Source organism: Lepus europaeus, chromosome 4 (assembly GCF_033115175.1).
Source record: "Lepus europaeus isolate LE1 chromosome 4, mLepTim1.pri, whole genome shotgun sequence".
Lineage (NCBI taxonomy): Eukaryota > Metazoa > Chordata > Mammalia > Lagomorpha > Leporidae > Lepus > Lepus europaeus.
The window spans coordinates 150,168,521-150,185,304 of NC_084830.1; the positions used below are offsets into that span (position 1 = coordinate 150,168,521).

Genomic DNA, 16,784 nt, shown 5'->3' on the forward strand with positions numbered 1-16,784 from the left:
TGTTTGTTTGTGTTCTTAAAACTTTATACTGAAAGATTGTCATCATGATTCACCATTCTCATGTGTTACTGGCCTAGGTTTTCTGTATGTGTTGGTCTCTGCGTTTCTTCAGATGTAATTTAATATACCAGGGTTTGCCTGGACTGTTTCTGATAGGTTATAAAGAAATAGTGAAAAAAGAAGGATTCTGTGTGGAAATCATTTTTACATTGAACATGATTCCTCAGATTTCCTAAGTACATTATAAAAATATTTTAAACACTCTGAATAATTGAGTAAACTGTTAGAGACAGGTCAATTGAGATTGCCAAATGAAATCAGCATTGAGGACTTCCAGACCTGCCTTTTAACTGCTGGTCTCCTCTGCACTGTGTGGTCTGCCCATGCACACTGTTCAGTGAGAAGCGGAGTTCCAGTGCATCTCAGTGACCAGTAAGGACCTCTGATGTTTGCTTTCCTGATTAGATACTCGCCAGAGCTTCTGTTTCACGAATTTCGAGAACGGAAAATGTTCTGTGCCCAAAGCGTTCAACACCACAAAAGCAAAATGCTGCTGCAGCAAGATGCCAGGAGAGGGCTGGGGGGACCCCTGTGAGCTGTGCCCCAAAGATGACGAAGGTAAGAGTGACTGGCAGGTTAGATTGCCGCCTTGCACTTGCTTGGGAACGGTGGCCAGAGCCGCTTTGACCGAGTAGTTTGTGAATATTTAGAGGGTGAGGTTATCCCTTTCGTGTACATTTTGATGGTTTAATAAACAGCCCATTCTGAGGGACCTCTTTTGAGGACCTTTGAGTACAACATGTGTAGGCACAGGTAGAGCTACCCTTTACTTCAATTTGTTTTCCTCCAAAGTTTTACTTGGTTTCAAAAGAATGGATGTGAGCGGGGCAGGGCAGGAGACACCATCGAGATTGTATTCCAGATGGCTGTGCGGGTGCCACGTGGTTCCCACGTGGGTGTCCTATTTGTGTCACAGGCTGTGGCTTGCTCGGTGACTTAGCACTGTGGCTGCTAGCAGCCTCCCAGGCATCTCAACAGCACCAGTGAACTGGAGGGCAGTTCCCAGCTGGCTCCATCTGGCTGAGTGTCTCCATTAGGGTGGCTGCTGTGTGGTGTGCAGTGGCTAGGACAGTCTATCTGGCTGCTCTTCGTGAAACAAGTAAAGGAACTAGGAGCCCGCAGTAGGTGGTCCCATGGAAGAACAAGCTCAGGTGGTCCTTTCTGAATAATGTTGAGTGTTGCTTTTCAATATATCCTAAAAGTAAATGATTCCTGCGAAGGATAGCTTTGCAGAAGAAAAACTATTAAGTACAATTTCATTGGTCATTAAGTTCCCTCATCCTTGAAACTCTTCAGTAACGGGGAATGTGTGTTTTTCTCCATAGTGGCATTCCAGGATTTGTGTCCATATGGCCATGGAACTGTCCCTAGCCTTCATGACACACGTGAAGGTATGCTTTGATGTGTTTTATTCCTTTGTTCTCATTTTATATAAACAGAGGTTTTACATTTATTTATTAAGAGCACGCTAATTTTACTATTACATGGTATCTTATATTTGTATATCATGAATTATACATCACAGTACAATATCACAACATAGTAATTACGTCTCATATTTCTCTAACAATAATTATTTACATATTCCACTAATTTTAAGCACGTGTCGAATAGATGCATACAGTCTTGCCTGTCTTTTTCTACGGAGACGTTCATGGGCAGTTCTGTGTTTCAGATGTCAACGAGTGTCTTGAGAGCCCAGGCATCTGTTCGAATGGTCAGTGTATCAACACCGACGGATCTTTTCGCTGTGAATGTCCCATGGGCTACAACCTTGATTATACTGGAGTGCGTTGTGTGGGTGAGTGTCAGCTCCACGATGAACAGTCTTACAATTGTATTTTGTTTCTCATTTGGAGCAGAAGTCCCCTCAGGTACCCTGGCCGGTGGTGGGATTTACAGAGGTGGTAGAGTAAGTAGCTAGTGACACCTGTGTCACCCGTCCTTCATGTCCTAGTCTCAGCTGGTTTGTGTGATGATGGAGTTGCTAAACCTCTGTTTTCAAACAAGTGTGCAGACCCTGGTGTGTCCGGAGACTTCAGATCACCCAGAACTCTCCCATTCGGAGACAGACACAATTCCCGTCCTGACTTCTCATGCCTCTTCTTTTGCATTTGTGATCTTAAGGATAACCATTGCTATCCGTGGGTCAGAGTGCTGCCCACTGACCCTTCAGGGTTCTCCGCACCACGTACAGGTCAGCCAGCTCACACGGCCTGAAGTGCAAGGGTCGCGTGCACACAGAATCCCCAGAGTGTGAGGGTCAATGTGGGTCTTCCTGGGCAAGCTCCAGGTGCACTGTAACATCCTCCCACTTTCTGGCTCTCTCTTTTTCTTCTTCAGACACTGACGAGTGTTCAATTGGCAATCCGTGTGGAAATGGTACATGCACCAATGTTATTGGGAGTTTTGAATGCAATTGCAACGAAGGCTTTGAGCCAGGACCCATGATGAACTGTGAAGGCAAGTGGTCCTCAGCTTTCAGTATGATTTCTTGATATGTGAAGGGTTTTTCCAACGTGTCAGTCTTTGTTTATATTGTTCTGATTTTCCACTGGTCATTATATTCTTCCCTGGGTATTTCTCTGTATGCCAACGAGCACACTTAGAATCGCTGCCTGAGAGCCCTGGTCCAATCCCTCGGCACCTGGGCCATCTCAGGGTTGGCACCTGTTGAGTTGATCTGTTGATCTCTCTTGAGATCGGGTCACATTTTCCTGGCTGTCCAGCAGACTGGTTAATTTGGGGTTTGTACCCTGGATAGCGTGGAGGATGACCTTCTGGAATCAATGATGGCGGTGCTTTTGTCTTAGCAGACATCTGCATAGACACAATAGCAGGCTGTCCGGCCCCTGAGGGCGGTGGCTCAGATCTCAAGTCTGTTCCTTCAACCTAAGGGCTGGCTCCCTGGATTCGGCCCCACCCTCAAGTGCATTGTACAGTCAGCAGCTGGGGATGAGTGTGTGACAAAATAGACGTGTGCAGTGTTTCTCTTGCCCAGGCCCTCTTCTTTGTGGCAGACTTGTTGTCACAGGCCTCTCTCCGTCTCCTTGTTCTCCTGGACTGAGCCGCCAGGTCCTGCCACTGCCAGGACGGAGGTCGTCAGTGGAGTAATTGCAGGGTTGTCCTCCTCTCTGAGTTTCAACTCACCACTAAAATTGCTTAGTAGTTTTTATACGTTGCAAAGTTGATAGCTGTGATCTGTTGGAGAATGAATTTGCTAGGTACCACATTCTGGAAAGGAGGCTAGGAAGTGCTGTTATTGTGTTGCTTTGGGTATGACTGCTGAGTAAATACATTGGTGTTTGTTAAACAAACAATTAGAACCCCAGGCTGAGCACATGCCTGTCCATTTCTTTGGCCAGACATCAATGAATGTGCCCAGAACCCACTGCTCTGTGCTTTCCGTTGCATGAACACCTTTGGGTCCTATGAATGCACCTGCCCTATTGGCTACGCCCTCAGGGAGGACCAGAAGATGTGCAAAGGTAAGGCCACAGGCAGGGGAGGCAGTGTGGCACTTTGTCACACTGGGGCACACCGCACTGGCTTGATCGTTCCCGGCTAGCTTTATAGAGGTACACACGACAGCGTGCTAGTGATAAATGACATGCCCCTGATGCTTCGTATGACCACCTCAAGATGGGCTGTGGAGCTCACTGCCGTCACACTTCCAGGCTCCCTAATTAAAGCGAAGGTTGCCCTTCCCTGAACTTCCTGTCCAAACGGCCCTACCGCTCAGTTGAAAACGACCGGGGCTCCTCCTGTCTCAGTCACACAGTGTTAGGAGCCAGAACACCACAAGTGAGAAGCAAGAGCACCACACTGTAGCCTGCCCTGGAGAAATGTCTGTTTCTGTTCTCTCCCTGTGACAAACCCTTGCAGATCTGGATGAGTGCGCTGAAGGGCTGCACGACTGCGAGTCGCGGGGCATGATGTGCAAGAACCTGATCGGCACCTTCATGTGCATCTGCCCGCCTGGGATGGCGCGCAGGCCTGACGGCGAGGGCTGCGTCGGTGAGTGCCTGGGCGTGGCGTCTGCTCCCAGCCCTCCCAGCCTTCAGCGGGGGCAGGGCTACACCATGACCAGCTCCCTTCCTTCTCAGGCTGCATACTGGTTCAGTGGTTTCTGGGTAATGCAGGGGCACTCGTATCTGCCTGAAAACTCCTCCCTGGTTTTCATCATCTTGCATCCTGTATATAGAAAACACGGCCTCTGACAGCCCTGCGCCTGTAGCAGAACCTGAGCACAGTGCAAGGTGCAGGCGCCTCGTGTCTGGGTCCTGCCACAACGGAGGACAGTTTCTAAAGTGGCAGGCGGTCTCCAAGCCCCCGTGACGGGCTGGCTATGCTGCGACTTTGGCCTGTTGCCTTTTTAGTGTATTCCTTTATGGTGCACGCCGGAGTCTCGCGCCGTGGACCGCTGTGTTCCTCTCCCGCACTTCTTCCCCTAAGGTCCTCCTCCTTGAGGATGGTGCCTCCCCCGCCATCAGTGATGACCCTCCTGCTCCCTTCCTAACCTCCAGTGCCTGGGAAAATGCACTCCTTTTTTAGAAGAACCTCTGAAGGTCACTAATAATGTCTTATTTTTGACCAAAAAAAAAAAAAGATGCCAAAATAAGAATAAGCATTTTTAGAAGTGACTGTACGTGGTTGCTGTTAGGAGCCCACGTGAAAAATCTCAGCAAGGGCGTCCCTTTCGGAGATGGAGATGTTCTAAAACCGGATTATGGTGCTGGTCGCACAGCACCACAGTGCACTAAAAACAACGGAATTGTACACTAAAAGCACGCGAACTTGGTGGCATGCCTCTTAGACCTCAAGAATGCTATTTACAAAAAAAAAAAAAAAAAAACCTGCCACAGGACAAGAAATACAGGAATGAATGTTCACTGCAATGCTCTTTGTCATAACAATGAAAACAGAGCAGGTGGAGGCCACCTGAGGTCCATCGCTGCAGAATAAGTTGGTGCATTGTGACCTGCTCATGGCTCACAGCAGTTTGGAGTAACGAGATGTGGGTGTGTGTGTATGTGTGCCGATACAGAAAGACTACCCAGCATACCGTGACAGAACGGTGCACTGTGTGACATTTGAAAGAAAATTATAAATAATATATATATATATTATCTGTAGGTGAATATGCAAGCGAGCAAATGTATAGGAAAAGGTTTTTAAGAGGTCAATCTGAATTTATAGGCAGAATTACCACCTGAGAGTGAAGCTAGAAGTTAGCAGTCTGAAGTGATCTTAACTTTATCTGTTGATCATTATCTGTCAGTTTTCTACAAAAGACTGAATTCTTGAATTGCATACATAATGTAAAATTAATCGTAAAAGGCATGCAGGAAGCTATTAGATTGTGATTGGATTTCATAGTTTCTTTTAACTGCATAGCTTCTTTTGAGTCTTTCACTCAAATGCACTACTTGCTAAAGCTAAAAATAGACCAGCAGTGGAGGTTTGGTTGGTCAGTGCTTCTTTGAAAAATGCTGTTCTTCTAAGACCTGTCAACCTGGAGGATTAACCTGGACTCCTGATTCGTAGATATGTTCCTCAAAGCCTAGCGGGGGTCAGCACTAACACACGTGGGAGGAAGGAGATGGAGCACTGCTGCCCATGTGTGCGCTGATCGTACAGGAATCTCGTTGTTACCGATGTCTCTCTCTCTCTATTTGAGGGTGTGTGTGTGTGTGTGTTCTAGTGTCATCTGGCAAACACAGTCAGAGACGCGTTTCACTTTTCATGCGTAGGGCGTCTTAGTTTTCTAAGTACATGAGCTGCATGTCACCCCATGCTTGCTTTTCTGCGTGTGTTTCCGGGGAAGAAGGGAAGGCGCTGTGATGACGTGAGGAACCCAGGCTCCCAGCCCCGAGCCCGCTGGCCGGGAGCCGGATGACTTGTGGTGATTTCATTCTCTGTGCCTCAGTTTCCTCATCGTGCACAGTGATTTGGGGGAGGAGGGTTGGGGAAGGGAGTGTCTGTTCTGCTCTAATGGTCTGTGATCCTGTGCACTTGATTCTCAATGCAGAGACCCAGGCTGCAGGTACACTTGGAGTTTTTCATTGTTAGAAGACACAAGTTCTGAAACGTTTCTGACCCTGCAGGCTTTTCTTTGCACCGTGTTGGTGCTGAAACTTTGCACAACTGTTTTTGACCATCAGAAAACTCTTTGTAGAGAAGTTTCATTTTAAGCAGGCAATATTTTTTTTTTACAATTAGTTTGTTTAAAAAAAACAGCCAAATATTATGATAAACAAAAAAAGTTCACAAAAGTCAGTATGAAAGATAAAGCCACACAAAAAATATTCAAAAATGCTGAATACTTGAAACCCCATAAAATTAAAAAAGTCAATTGTGATAGAAAATAAAAATATTACAGGCTAGAGAATTAAAAGTTATACAGCAAATCTGAAACCTTTGAAAAAAAATTATAAGCTTCATCGGAGAGATGGGAACTTGACTGTGTAATACATTATGCCCTAGTATTTCTTAAACAAATAAATGAATGGAACAATTTAATAAGCCTACATTATTAAATCTTAATGGAAATGCCAAAACAGAATACTTTCTGGGATCCATTAACATTTTTAAATGTGATTTGGGAGAAGGACAGTTTCATTTTAAAGATGATGGATAGGGGCCAGCACCATGGCTCACTTGGTTAACCCTCCGCCTGCAGCGCCGGCATCCCATATGGGCGCCGATTCTAGTCCTAGCTGCTCCTCTTCCAGTCCAGCTCTCTGCTGTGGCCTGGGAGTGCAGTGGAGGATGGCCCAAGTCCTTGAGCCCTGTATCCGCGTGGGAGACCAGGAGGAAGCACCTGGCTCCTGGCTTTGGATTGGTGCAGCGCCGGCCATGGCAGCCATCTGGGGGGTGAACCAACGGAAGGAAGAGCTTTCTCTCTGTCTCACTCTCTCACTGTCATAACTCTACCTGTCAAATAAATTTAAAAAAAAAAAAGAAAAGATGATGGATTTTTTTTTTTTTAGTCTTACTCGCGTCCTTGAAGATTTGAAAAATATGGCAGGGGGAGGAGAGCACTGTTCCATTGTGACGTCTCAGAACAGCGATCACAACTGCAGACTTTGAAGAGTGTCTTTCTAATAACCTAAAGTGGCAGAAGATGTTCAGTGGCATGCTCTTGAAATTTTGGCTGACTGTCCCAATTTTACAAAGTTCAGCCAACAATCTTTGATTAGAAGATTAAGGATACAGGTGAATAAAACCAGCGTGGAATGTTTCTTGGAAACTTACTCCTAACTGCACTGTGGTGACAAGAGGAAGAGGAGGAGAGGACAGGGCTACGCTGTTTAATGACTGATCAGATGGTCTCCCAGGCAAGGAAGCTGCTAGCGGTACGGCAGGATGAAGAAGGGAGGAAGCCACATTCGGAAGCTGAGAACATCACTCGGAGCCACGTGAACCTCCTACTAAAGCCCCGAGTGTAATGTCCCAGGGGCAGACAGCATGACAGACTCACAAGAAACGCGAACTGGAACCAGACGATGCCCAGTTCAGCACCTGAGCCCTGCTGCACTGTTTTTTGGGAGGAGTGGCCCTGGAGAAAACGAGTCAGAAGTGGCTAATCACACACGTGTGCAACTCGTGCACTCCTCCTGGGGTGAAAACGGGAGCAGTTGTCGAGCAGCTCAGGAAACAAAAGAATGTAGGATAGTTTTCTATTAATCTAAGAGACGCTAATAAAGACTCAATAGAAAAGATGATTGATAAAGAGAAGGCCTGACAACGTACAGAAATGAGCAGCGCTCAGGAAAGGAATGCCATGGAAATTAGAGTCTCTTAAGACATAATAAAACGTAGGAAAGACTGAAAAGGGTCAGAAACGTGGAGATAGATGTGATCAGTGAGAAGACCTCAGAGGTAGAAACAAATCCAGTTTGTGCATAAATGAAGGCCCTGAGCAGAGGCAGGTGGGGTGGGCAGCTGCCCAGGCAGTTAGGATGCCTGCATCCCATATCTGAGTGCCCAGGTTGAAGTCCCAGCTCCTGCTCTCGATCAGGCTTTCAGCTACTGGAGATCATGGAAGGCAGCAGGTGGTGGCACAAGTGATTGGATTCCTGCCACCCGCACGGAGAACGGGATTGAGTTTGTGACACAGTCCCACCATGCATTGTGGACATTTGGAGAGTGAACCAGCAGGTGACAGCTCGCTTGCTCTCAATCTCGAACTCACTCTCTCTCTCTGTGTTTGCATCTCAGAAAGAAAAGAAAGCTGAGCAAATCAGAAAAATTCAGTTTATTTGATAACTTGTGGAAGAAATGTTTGCAGGCAGCACTGAAGTTTGGATCCTTTGAAAACCTTCTGCGGAACAGTTATTTTCTCAGTTAATGCTATGTACTGAATGCCTGCTGCGTTTGTGGTGCTGAGACACAGTGATACGGCAGGAGGGCGAATGCCCCGCTCTCAGCTGGTGTAGATTCTGCTCAGGAAGACACAGACATTACGTCAAAGAGCAAACAAACATGAGCGTATCAAACAGCGGCAAGTCGTTTTCAAGGCAGATTCATGGATGAAAGGGGAGTTCTGCAGTCTCAAGGAAGGCTTTTCTGCCGAGGGGACACTTGAACTGGGACCTAGAAATGAAGCATAAAGATATGGGCAAGAGCAAACACCCGCTAAGGCAGGAATGAAGGCCTTGTAGCAGGATATTGTGCAGGAGAACTGCACAAAGAAAAGCCAGAAGATGGACAAGGGCATCCCAGGCCACAGTGGAGAGTTTGGTTTTATTGTGAGAACATCGTGGCTGAGTGATTCAGGGTGTTGGCCCAGGTGGCGGGCTATGAGTAGGAGAAATGATGTTTCTTGTCTATAAGCTCTGTGACCTTGCATGGGTTGGCTTCACCACCCTGTACCTAGAATTCCTCACCTGAAAACAGGCAGGGCTGTTAGGAGAATTGGAGGGTTCATGTAACCTTCTGGGAACAGCTCTTGGCACGTAATGAAATTTCAGTTCTATGTTAATTGTTGTTGTTGTTGAATTTACATTTGGTGCCATCTCTGGCTGCCTTGCAGATAACACATTTGAAGGAGGTTAAGAGTTACAGGTGTGTTCTTTAAGCATCCGTATAAGAGAAGAGGGAAGGCCGGCGCCACGGCTCAGTAGGCTAATCCTCCGCCTTGCGGCGCCGGCACACCGGGTTCTAGTCCCGGTCGGGGCACCGATCCTGTCCCGGTTGCCCCTCTTCCAGGCCAGCTCTCTGCTGTGGCCCAGGAGTGCAGTGGAGGATGGCCCAAGTCCTTGGGCCCTGCACCCCATGGGAGACCAGGAGAAGCACCTGGCTCCTGCCATCGGATCAGCGCGGTGCGCTGGCCACAACACGCCTACTGTGGCGGCCATTGGAGGGTGAACCAACGGCAAAAAAGGAAGACCTTTCTCTCTGTCTCTCTCTCACTGTCCACTCTGCCTGTCAAAAAAAAAAAAAAAGAAGAGGGAGACTCAGGTTGAGGGAGACTCAGGTTGTGGCCACGCTAGTGTGGAAAGGAGTGCTGTGGGAAGAGTGAGAGTAGACACTGAAGATAACAGGCAGAGTCGATGGTGGTTCGGTTGCAAATGGTGGCTGCAGGAAGAGGGACATGAAGGGTGGCTGCATGGTTTTTACCTGAATGACTGGCTGAGTGATGCCACCACTGCCTGACACGGAAAAGACTGGAAGAAGCAGATTTCAGGAGGGTGAAGGGGGCACAGAAGAGTAACAGTTCTGTTTGGACCTTGCTAAGTTTTGCATGTGTGATCTGAGCTTTCCACGTGGTAACTTCAAGTGGACAGAAGTATTTATGAGCCAGAGACACGTGCTGGCTAGTAGGTGCTGTGTAATATGAACCATGGGACTGGGTATGGACACTAGAAGAGAGATCACAGAGAGATAAAGCAGGAGAATGAAGGCTAACGTACTCCAGTGCGGATGCCGAGTGGTGAAAAATCTTTAGGAGGCTTGAAAAGGGTACCCAGCAACTTCCAAATGCAAGCTGGGACTAAGAAGCAGTGCCTAGGAAGCTAGGCTGATCTAACAAATGTTGAGAGAAGGGAGCAGCAGCACAGTCAATATAAAACAACATAAAATGGCAAATAAGGACCCACACATGTCAGTAACCGTGACAGACATCACTAGGTCAGCATGGCTGGTAAAGATAGATGTGTTTTTAGAAATCGTTTAGAAATCCATCCTAAATCAAAACATGAGATAGGTTGAAAATAAAGGACTGGGATAAAATATTCACAGTCAACATAATAAAAAAGAGCACATTGAAAACAAGTGTCAGTAAACTGAAGGCTTAGGCATTGAAAATTGTACAGATAGAAGGAGCAGTTTACGGAAAACACAGAACCGTCGTGACTCTTACACAGCTAACGTGGATTCAAAAACAGTCAAGCAAAATTGATACACAAAAAAGGATGATACACAAAAAAAAATTGTGAAAAAAGTTTGATTCTTAGAGTTTTGTTTATCACCAGACAAAAGAGCAGTACTACCTAAACTCTCTCTCCTGCTCACTGCCCTCCCAGACCACAGCGTTCCCGGGATTTTGTCCCTGCCTGGGTGGCATACTCATTGCAGGTTCTTAGGCATACCACCTGTCTTGCCCCCAGCCTTTCTCTCCTGTCACCTGAACTGACATCCTCTTGCCCTCTTTGGGCAGTGTCTTGAGCCAAGTCTTTTTGTTCGGTAGGCCAATTTCCCAGCTTTGTAATAAATACCTTCCCTGGCCCAGGAAAGAAGAGGAATAAAACCTGCCCTAGGAAAGGACATACCTGGGAAAGTCAGATAACACTAAAAAATCAATTAATATTCACAAATGACTATCTTTAATCTCATGTTATTGATATTTTTTAAAGATTTATTTATTTATTTGAAAGTCAGAGTTACACAGAGAGAGAAGAGAGAGAGGACTTTCATCCACTGGTTCACTCCTCAGGTGGCCGCAACAGCCAGAGCTGCGTTGATCCGAAGCCAGGAGCCGGGAGCTTCTTGCGGGTCTCCCACACAGGTGCAGGGGCCCAAGGACTTGGGCCATCTTCTGCTGCTTTCCCAAACCATAGCAGAGAGCTGGATCAGAAGTGGAGCAGTCGAGCCTTGAACCACCATCCATATGGGATGCCGGCACTGCAGGCGGTGGCTTTATCCGCTATGCCACTGTGCCAGCCACAATGATTAATATTTTGATGAAGAGATTTTTTCATAACATACTAGAAGATAGTTTGTAAATTATAATTGTGCAGTCTGCTCATTGACCAGTGTTCATTGTTTTTATGAAGATGAGAATGAATGCAGGACCAAGCCAGGAATCTGCGAAAACGGACGTTGCATTAATATCATCGGAAGTTACAGGTGCGAGTGTAATGAAGGATTCCAGTCAAGCTCCTCGGGCACTGAATGCCTTGGTAAGTTGATGTGTGGGTATATTTTACTTGGTAACTAAAGCATTGTTTTATGATACCATCACAGAAGTGCTCCACGCCGATTCTTGTCTGGTAAACAGAGCTCCCCAGCTGTGTAAGCCACACGCCTCTCCCTAGAGGCGCACATCTCTGAAAACGACCCATCTGTCCGTGTGTGTGTTGTGTGCATATCTGTGCGTAATGTCAATAACAACCTTAAAAGTCTTTCCAAGAGTAAGATGCATTAAGCTCTATGGAAAATGTGACTTTAGTGAAACTTACATCAAGGGATGATCTAATGTCAAAAGAAAATATTTGTGATGTGAGGTAAGCCTGACTGATGTTAATGCTATGTAAATGCCCCACTTTGAAAATGCAATACAGGTTCATTGTTATACTGTGATACAGAAAATGTTTTACAGAATCTTTTCTTGTGGAACGTATCCTCTCAGACATTGTGCTGTGGTGTAATGCCGGAGCTCATGCATTGTGAACCATGGGAATTAATTGTGGCAGGTGTCAAAGTGTGATGTGATAGATTTTAAGGCAAACCAAGAGAAATCAGAGCAATGAACTATTTGACCCGTCACTTGGTTTGGCATAACGAGAGCATTAGTCAACTATATCACATTTTTCTCAGAATAATATAAATGCTTCAAATCCTCCAAAGTTTGTTTTTTTTAAGATTTATTTTGTTTATTTGAAAGAGTTACAAAGAGAGGTAGAGACAGAGAGAGAGGTCTTCTATTCGCTGATTCACTCCCCAGATGGCTGCAACAGCCGGAGCTGCGCCGATCCAAAGCCAGGAGCCAGGAGCTTCTTCCAGGCTTCCCATGTGGGTGCAGGGGCCCAAGGACCTGGGCCATCTTCTGCTGGTTTCCCAGGCCATAGCAGAGAGCTGGATCGGAAGTGGAGAAGCCGGGTCTTGAACCGGTGCCCATATGGAATGCTGGCGCTTCAGGCCAGGGCTTTAACCCGCTGTGCTACAGCGCCAGCCCCCTCCAAAGTTTTTAATTAAGAAAATAATGTTGTTGCTTTCAATCTAGATCATTATTAGCAGTGTTTTTAGGAAATAGAAAGGATAGCCTACATAGAAAATGTGGTTTTCAGTTCGTATTATTAGCAGTTTCATTAGGATGGCTTATGTTGAAGAATTTCTTTGCCTGTTTACATAGAGAAATCCTCATATTTAAAGTAAAAAAAAAAAAATCTACTCAGCCCAACTATTTAAACAGTCTTTTAGATGCAGAAAACAGAGGTTAGACTGAATAAGTACCAAGCTCATAACATAGTCTAGAATTTGCTTTCAAAAATAAAACCTGGTACTCATTTTCGTAAGTAGAAGAAAATAATTTAACTCTATTTTCCTTTCATTTGCACTCTCCGGGTATGGTCGTTTGGAGAGAATGTACAGCTAACGCACAGGGTCACTTTTTGTCAAACGTAATACCTCTGCCCACGGTGGAGGTGCTCTCTGGGAAGCTCACTGCCCACAAAGCCGTCTTCACAGCCCGACGGTTCCTGCGAAAGAGCTCTTGTCTTCTCAAAGCGTTATTGCCTAGGAAGAGAGCAGCGACTGCCCTCCTTGGTGTGAAAACCAAGCCAAGGCAGTGTGGGCTCCGTGACGTGGCTTCTTCCCCCTTGGCCGTTTCAGACAACCGGCAGGGCCTATGCTTCGCCGAGGTGCTGCAGACCATGTGCCAGATGGCGTCCAGCAGCCGCAACCTGGTCACCAAGTCGGAATGCTGCTGCGACGGCGGGCGAGGCTGGGGCCACCAGTGCGAGCTCTGCCCGCTCCCCGCGACTGCCCAGTACAAAAAGATCTGTCCTCACGGTCCGGGGTACACCACTGATGGGAGAGGTAAGGAGTGCAGGCAATCCACGCCTATTACCTGTCGGGATTTCACTCTCTCAGGTCAGTGTGGAGGAAAAGTAGGGGGAAAATGATGCAGGAATAGTAACAGCTAGAGTGCTGCATTGTGTGTGTGTGCTTACATACGTGTAGATGTGTAGATCTGTGTGTGTATGTTTACAGTATAGACAGAGAGTACAGGGTTTTCTGCTGATGTTTTAGACATTCTAAAGCATTAATCTTCATATCACACTTAAAAGACAGAATTTATTGACCCTATTTTCACAGATGAGGAGATTGAATGCCCAGGCTAAGGTAACAAGAGGTCAAGTTTCCAAGATCACACCCTGTTGCCGGGGTGGGCGCAGGTGTGGAACCTGTGTGTCTGGCCCCAAAGGCCACATGTGGAACCTCTGACTCAGCTTGCCTTGTGTCAACACACGCTGCAGACTCTGAGTGTGTGCAGAAACGTCATTCTGCTCGCAGCGCGTTCACAGACGAGCAAGTCTGCGCATTGTACAGTGGTTTCCGTTTTCTCGTACAGTCCATTCATATGCCAGCATTCTGAAAATCGACATTTCCTCCACTGATATCACACCATGTGTGATTATGTTGCTAAAAAAAGAGCTTCTTAAGGGTATAATGCGAAAGTGAATTTGAGGCCAACTCTGTGGGGAATTCCAAGCTAGCTGGACTTCATGCAAGGTAGCATTCTAGATCCCATGGAAATAATTCAGCCATAAATTGCAAAAGGAGTAGTCCTACCTACCTGGGTGGATTTCCTTTACTGTCTCTCCTCCCCATCATCTCATTACGGCTTCCCTGTCCATGTTGCCACTCTGCTGAGTGGTGAAGTGGTGCCCTAGCACTACTCTCTGTCTATACTGTCTGCTGCTGGTGGTTAATCATCTCAGCCCATTTGTTTGTCGCCATTTCTAACCAGGTTCACCCTGCGTGTGTGTGAACTTTTTGTTTATTTGGGTTTGTTTTGTCTCTGGCCCACAGATATTGATGAATGCAAGGTGATGCCAAACCTCTGCACCAACGGCCAGTGCATCAACACCATGGGCTCCTTCCGGTGCTTCTGCAAGGCTGGCTACACCACAGACATTAGCGGAACCTCCTGCGTAGGTGAGGCCAGGCACCAGTAGGCCCGGGGGCTCCCTGCGGTGCACTGCATTGCAGAGTTTGGGGATGTTCATCTTGGGAAGGTGATGCCACTCCTCTCCACCGTGTGGTTGAGAATCACACAGTGCCTCCCCTTTCGGTTCAGCAAAAAGAGTCTCTCCCGTCAGGGACATGTAAAAATCACAGCAATAGACTTCCAGCATCTTGTGTTGTAATTTAAACTGTGCATGTACACAGCTGCGTACAGTCCCTGTGAGGAAGGAGCCGGGCTGCTACTGTGAGTTTGTGCATATAGACAGGTGCTTGCTCCTCATCCCCATCTTTCTGCATGACGTAGACCAATGAAGCAGTGTCTCACATTGCCGGGGAGCACGTGGTCCCAGTACTGAATCTTTCTGTTTCTCAGCTTTATCTCCCTGGCTTTGTGTTGTCTCACCGACACCACTCCATGGCAGTTGCAGGGGCCTGAGGGGTAGAGGAGGGGAGGGGGCAGGGGACAGTTTTGCCTTTATTGACTCTTCCCAGAGTACTCAGCTTAGTGTTCATTAATGGGAAGAAAAAAAAAAAAAAAAAACCCTCTCTTTCACGTTGCATCAGCTCACCTGCTGTTCCCTTAAGCACATCTGGCATAAAAAGGTTAAGAAAAAGCAAACAAAACTGACTTTGTAAGCATCCGACTCGTGGTAGAAACACGAGGACATGAGCCTTAGAAGAGGCTGCTAACGGTGAGCTTTCAGCTCTATAGTTCTGTGCAGGAGGTGGGCACAGTGGGCTGTCAGTCAGGGTCCTACCAGGAAGCAGGTGGCTTGTTCTGGTGAGGACAGTGCTGGGCACTGGGGCTGTGCCACCCCCTGGTCCAGAAGAAAAGAGGGAGAAATTATTGGCACCTGGAAGCTCAGAGGGCTGTCTTGAGGGGAGCCCTGACCTGTGACCCAGTGGCCCAGCCAGCCTGAGCCCCTCTCGCAGGGAGGGAGGGAGGCAGTGAGGGCCAGGGAACAGAGGGCAGAGGGTACGAGGGCCCAGTGGTGGAGTCTCTGGAGGTTGGCCCCCTGGGCTCGCAAGCAGGGTGAGGACTGGCTCTGGAGTGCACGTGGAAGATGGCCAGTGTGCTCTGTGACCGCACAGGGTGCTTAGGGGATTATCAGCTGGAGAAATCCTGCCTTACCCACGTGTCAGAAAACGAGAAACACTCCTTATGATTCCCAGGCTGTAAACCGGAGTGCATCGCTCTAAAGAGCCTGGTGGATCCCTTTAGGACCCGGATGGTGACGTTTCTTGTCCAAGACCCCTAGGTGGACGTGCAAAGTAAACCAGTTGTATGGCTTTAGAGAAACTCGTGCTTTGCCTCGTCTGCCCCTGCTTCTACTCACTTTTACGTTGCAGAGGGGAGGCCAGAAGAACGGAGGGGGGAAGAGGCCACTTGTTGCCTTTAAGCAGGAAGTTAATCTCCCACCTCCTTCACACAGACCTCGATGAATGCTCCCAGTCCCCGAAGCCCTGCAACTTCATCTGCAAGAACACGGAGGGCAGCTACCAGTGTTCCTGCCCGCGGGGCTATGTTCTGCAGGAGGACGGCAAGACGTGCAGAGGTGAGGCAGGGCCCCTGGCCCTCGTGACCTCGGTCTGTCTGCCCTCGGTAACCGGGGACTCCGCCTGCTGCATCGCCATCAGTGGGCTGCGTCTTTCCAGTGCCTGTTCCGTTACTCTAGACACCTGCCCTGAGGGACCCCTGGTATGAGGCAGAGAGAAACTGAACCCACGTTACCAGAGTTCTCTTCTTGAAGATTAGAAGAAAGCAAAACCAAGCAAGAGGAGGAGATAGAAACAAATCAGGAATTAAGATTTTTGGTTTTGTTGCCTAAGATTACAGATCTGTAAGTCATCTTTGTGACCTGTCTACTGCAGAAAAGTGAATGAATAAATTTACATTTTTTGCTTAGAATTAAAAGTAATTGTGTATAAAGTCAAATGCGCTCAAGATAGTTTTAGTGCTGTGCTCATCATATAAAATTTGATTTTATAGGAAACTTGGTCAATATAAAGTTAATAGACTGAGAAAACCTATATAGATTATTTGTCATAAAGTGTGGTTTTATTCTTAAGACATTTCACAACATAAAATAACAGGAAGCACAGCTGTTATCTTAGACTTGCTTGAGGAGCAGCCGTGGGTTGATTTAACGTTGTGCATTGTCTGAGTGCAACCAAAGTATTGTTTAAGCTGTAAAATAGTGAACTGGTCTTGTCCACAGGCTATGTGGCAAATTTATCTTGAAGGTATTTTCCCAAGTTCATTCTAACCAAATTAAAATTTGATTCTGTTTGGAGAATTCAAATAATAC

General features: G+C 47.0%; 1 protein-coding gene across 2 annotated transcripts in view; it reads left to right on the top strand.

Annotated features, from left to right (window-relative positions):
• The window catches only part of FBN2 (fibrillin 2), a 242,414-nt gene that overhangs the window by 209,769 nt on the left and 15,861 nt on the right, over nucleotides 1-16,784 (top strand). For both annotated transcript variants that reach the window (XM_062189229.1, XM_062189230.1), the window contains 10 exons: nucleotides 466-618; nucleotides 1,386-1,451; nucleotides 1,736-1,861; nucleotides 2,404-2,523; nucleotides 3,426-3,548; nucleotides 3,946-4,077; nucleotides 11,340-11,465; nucleotides 13,117-13,323; nucleotides 14,320-14,445; nucleotides 15,909-16,031. In XM_062189229.1, coding sequence (XP_062045213.1) covers nucleotides 466-618; nucleotides 1,386-1,451; nucleotides 1,736-1,861; nucleotides 2,404-2,523; nucleotides 3,426-3,548; nucleotides 3,946-4,077; nucleotides 11,340-11,465; nucleotides 13,117-13,323; nucleotides 14,320-14,445; nucleotides 15,909-16,031 — 1,302 coding nt within the window. The remainder of the gene's footprint in view (nucleotides 1-465; nucleotides 619-1,385; nucleotides 1,452-1,735; nucleotides 1,862-2,403; nucleotides 2,524-3,425; nucleotides 3,549-3,945; nucleotides 4,078-11,339; nucleotides 11,466-13,116; nucleotides 13,324-14,319; nucleotides 14,446-15,908; nucleotides 16,032-16,784) is intronic.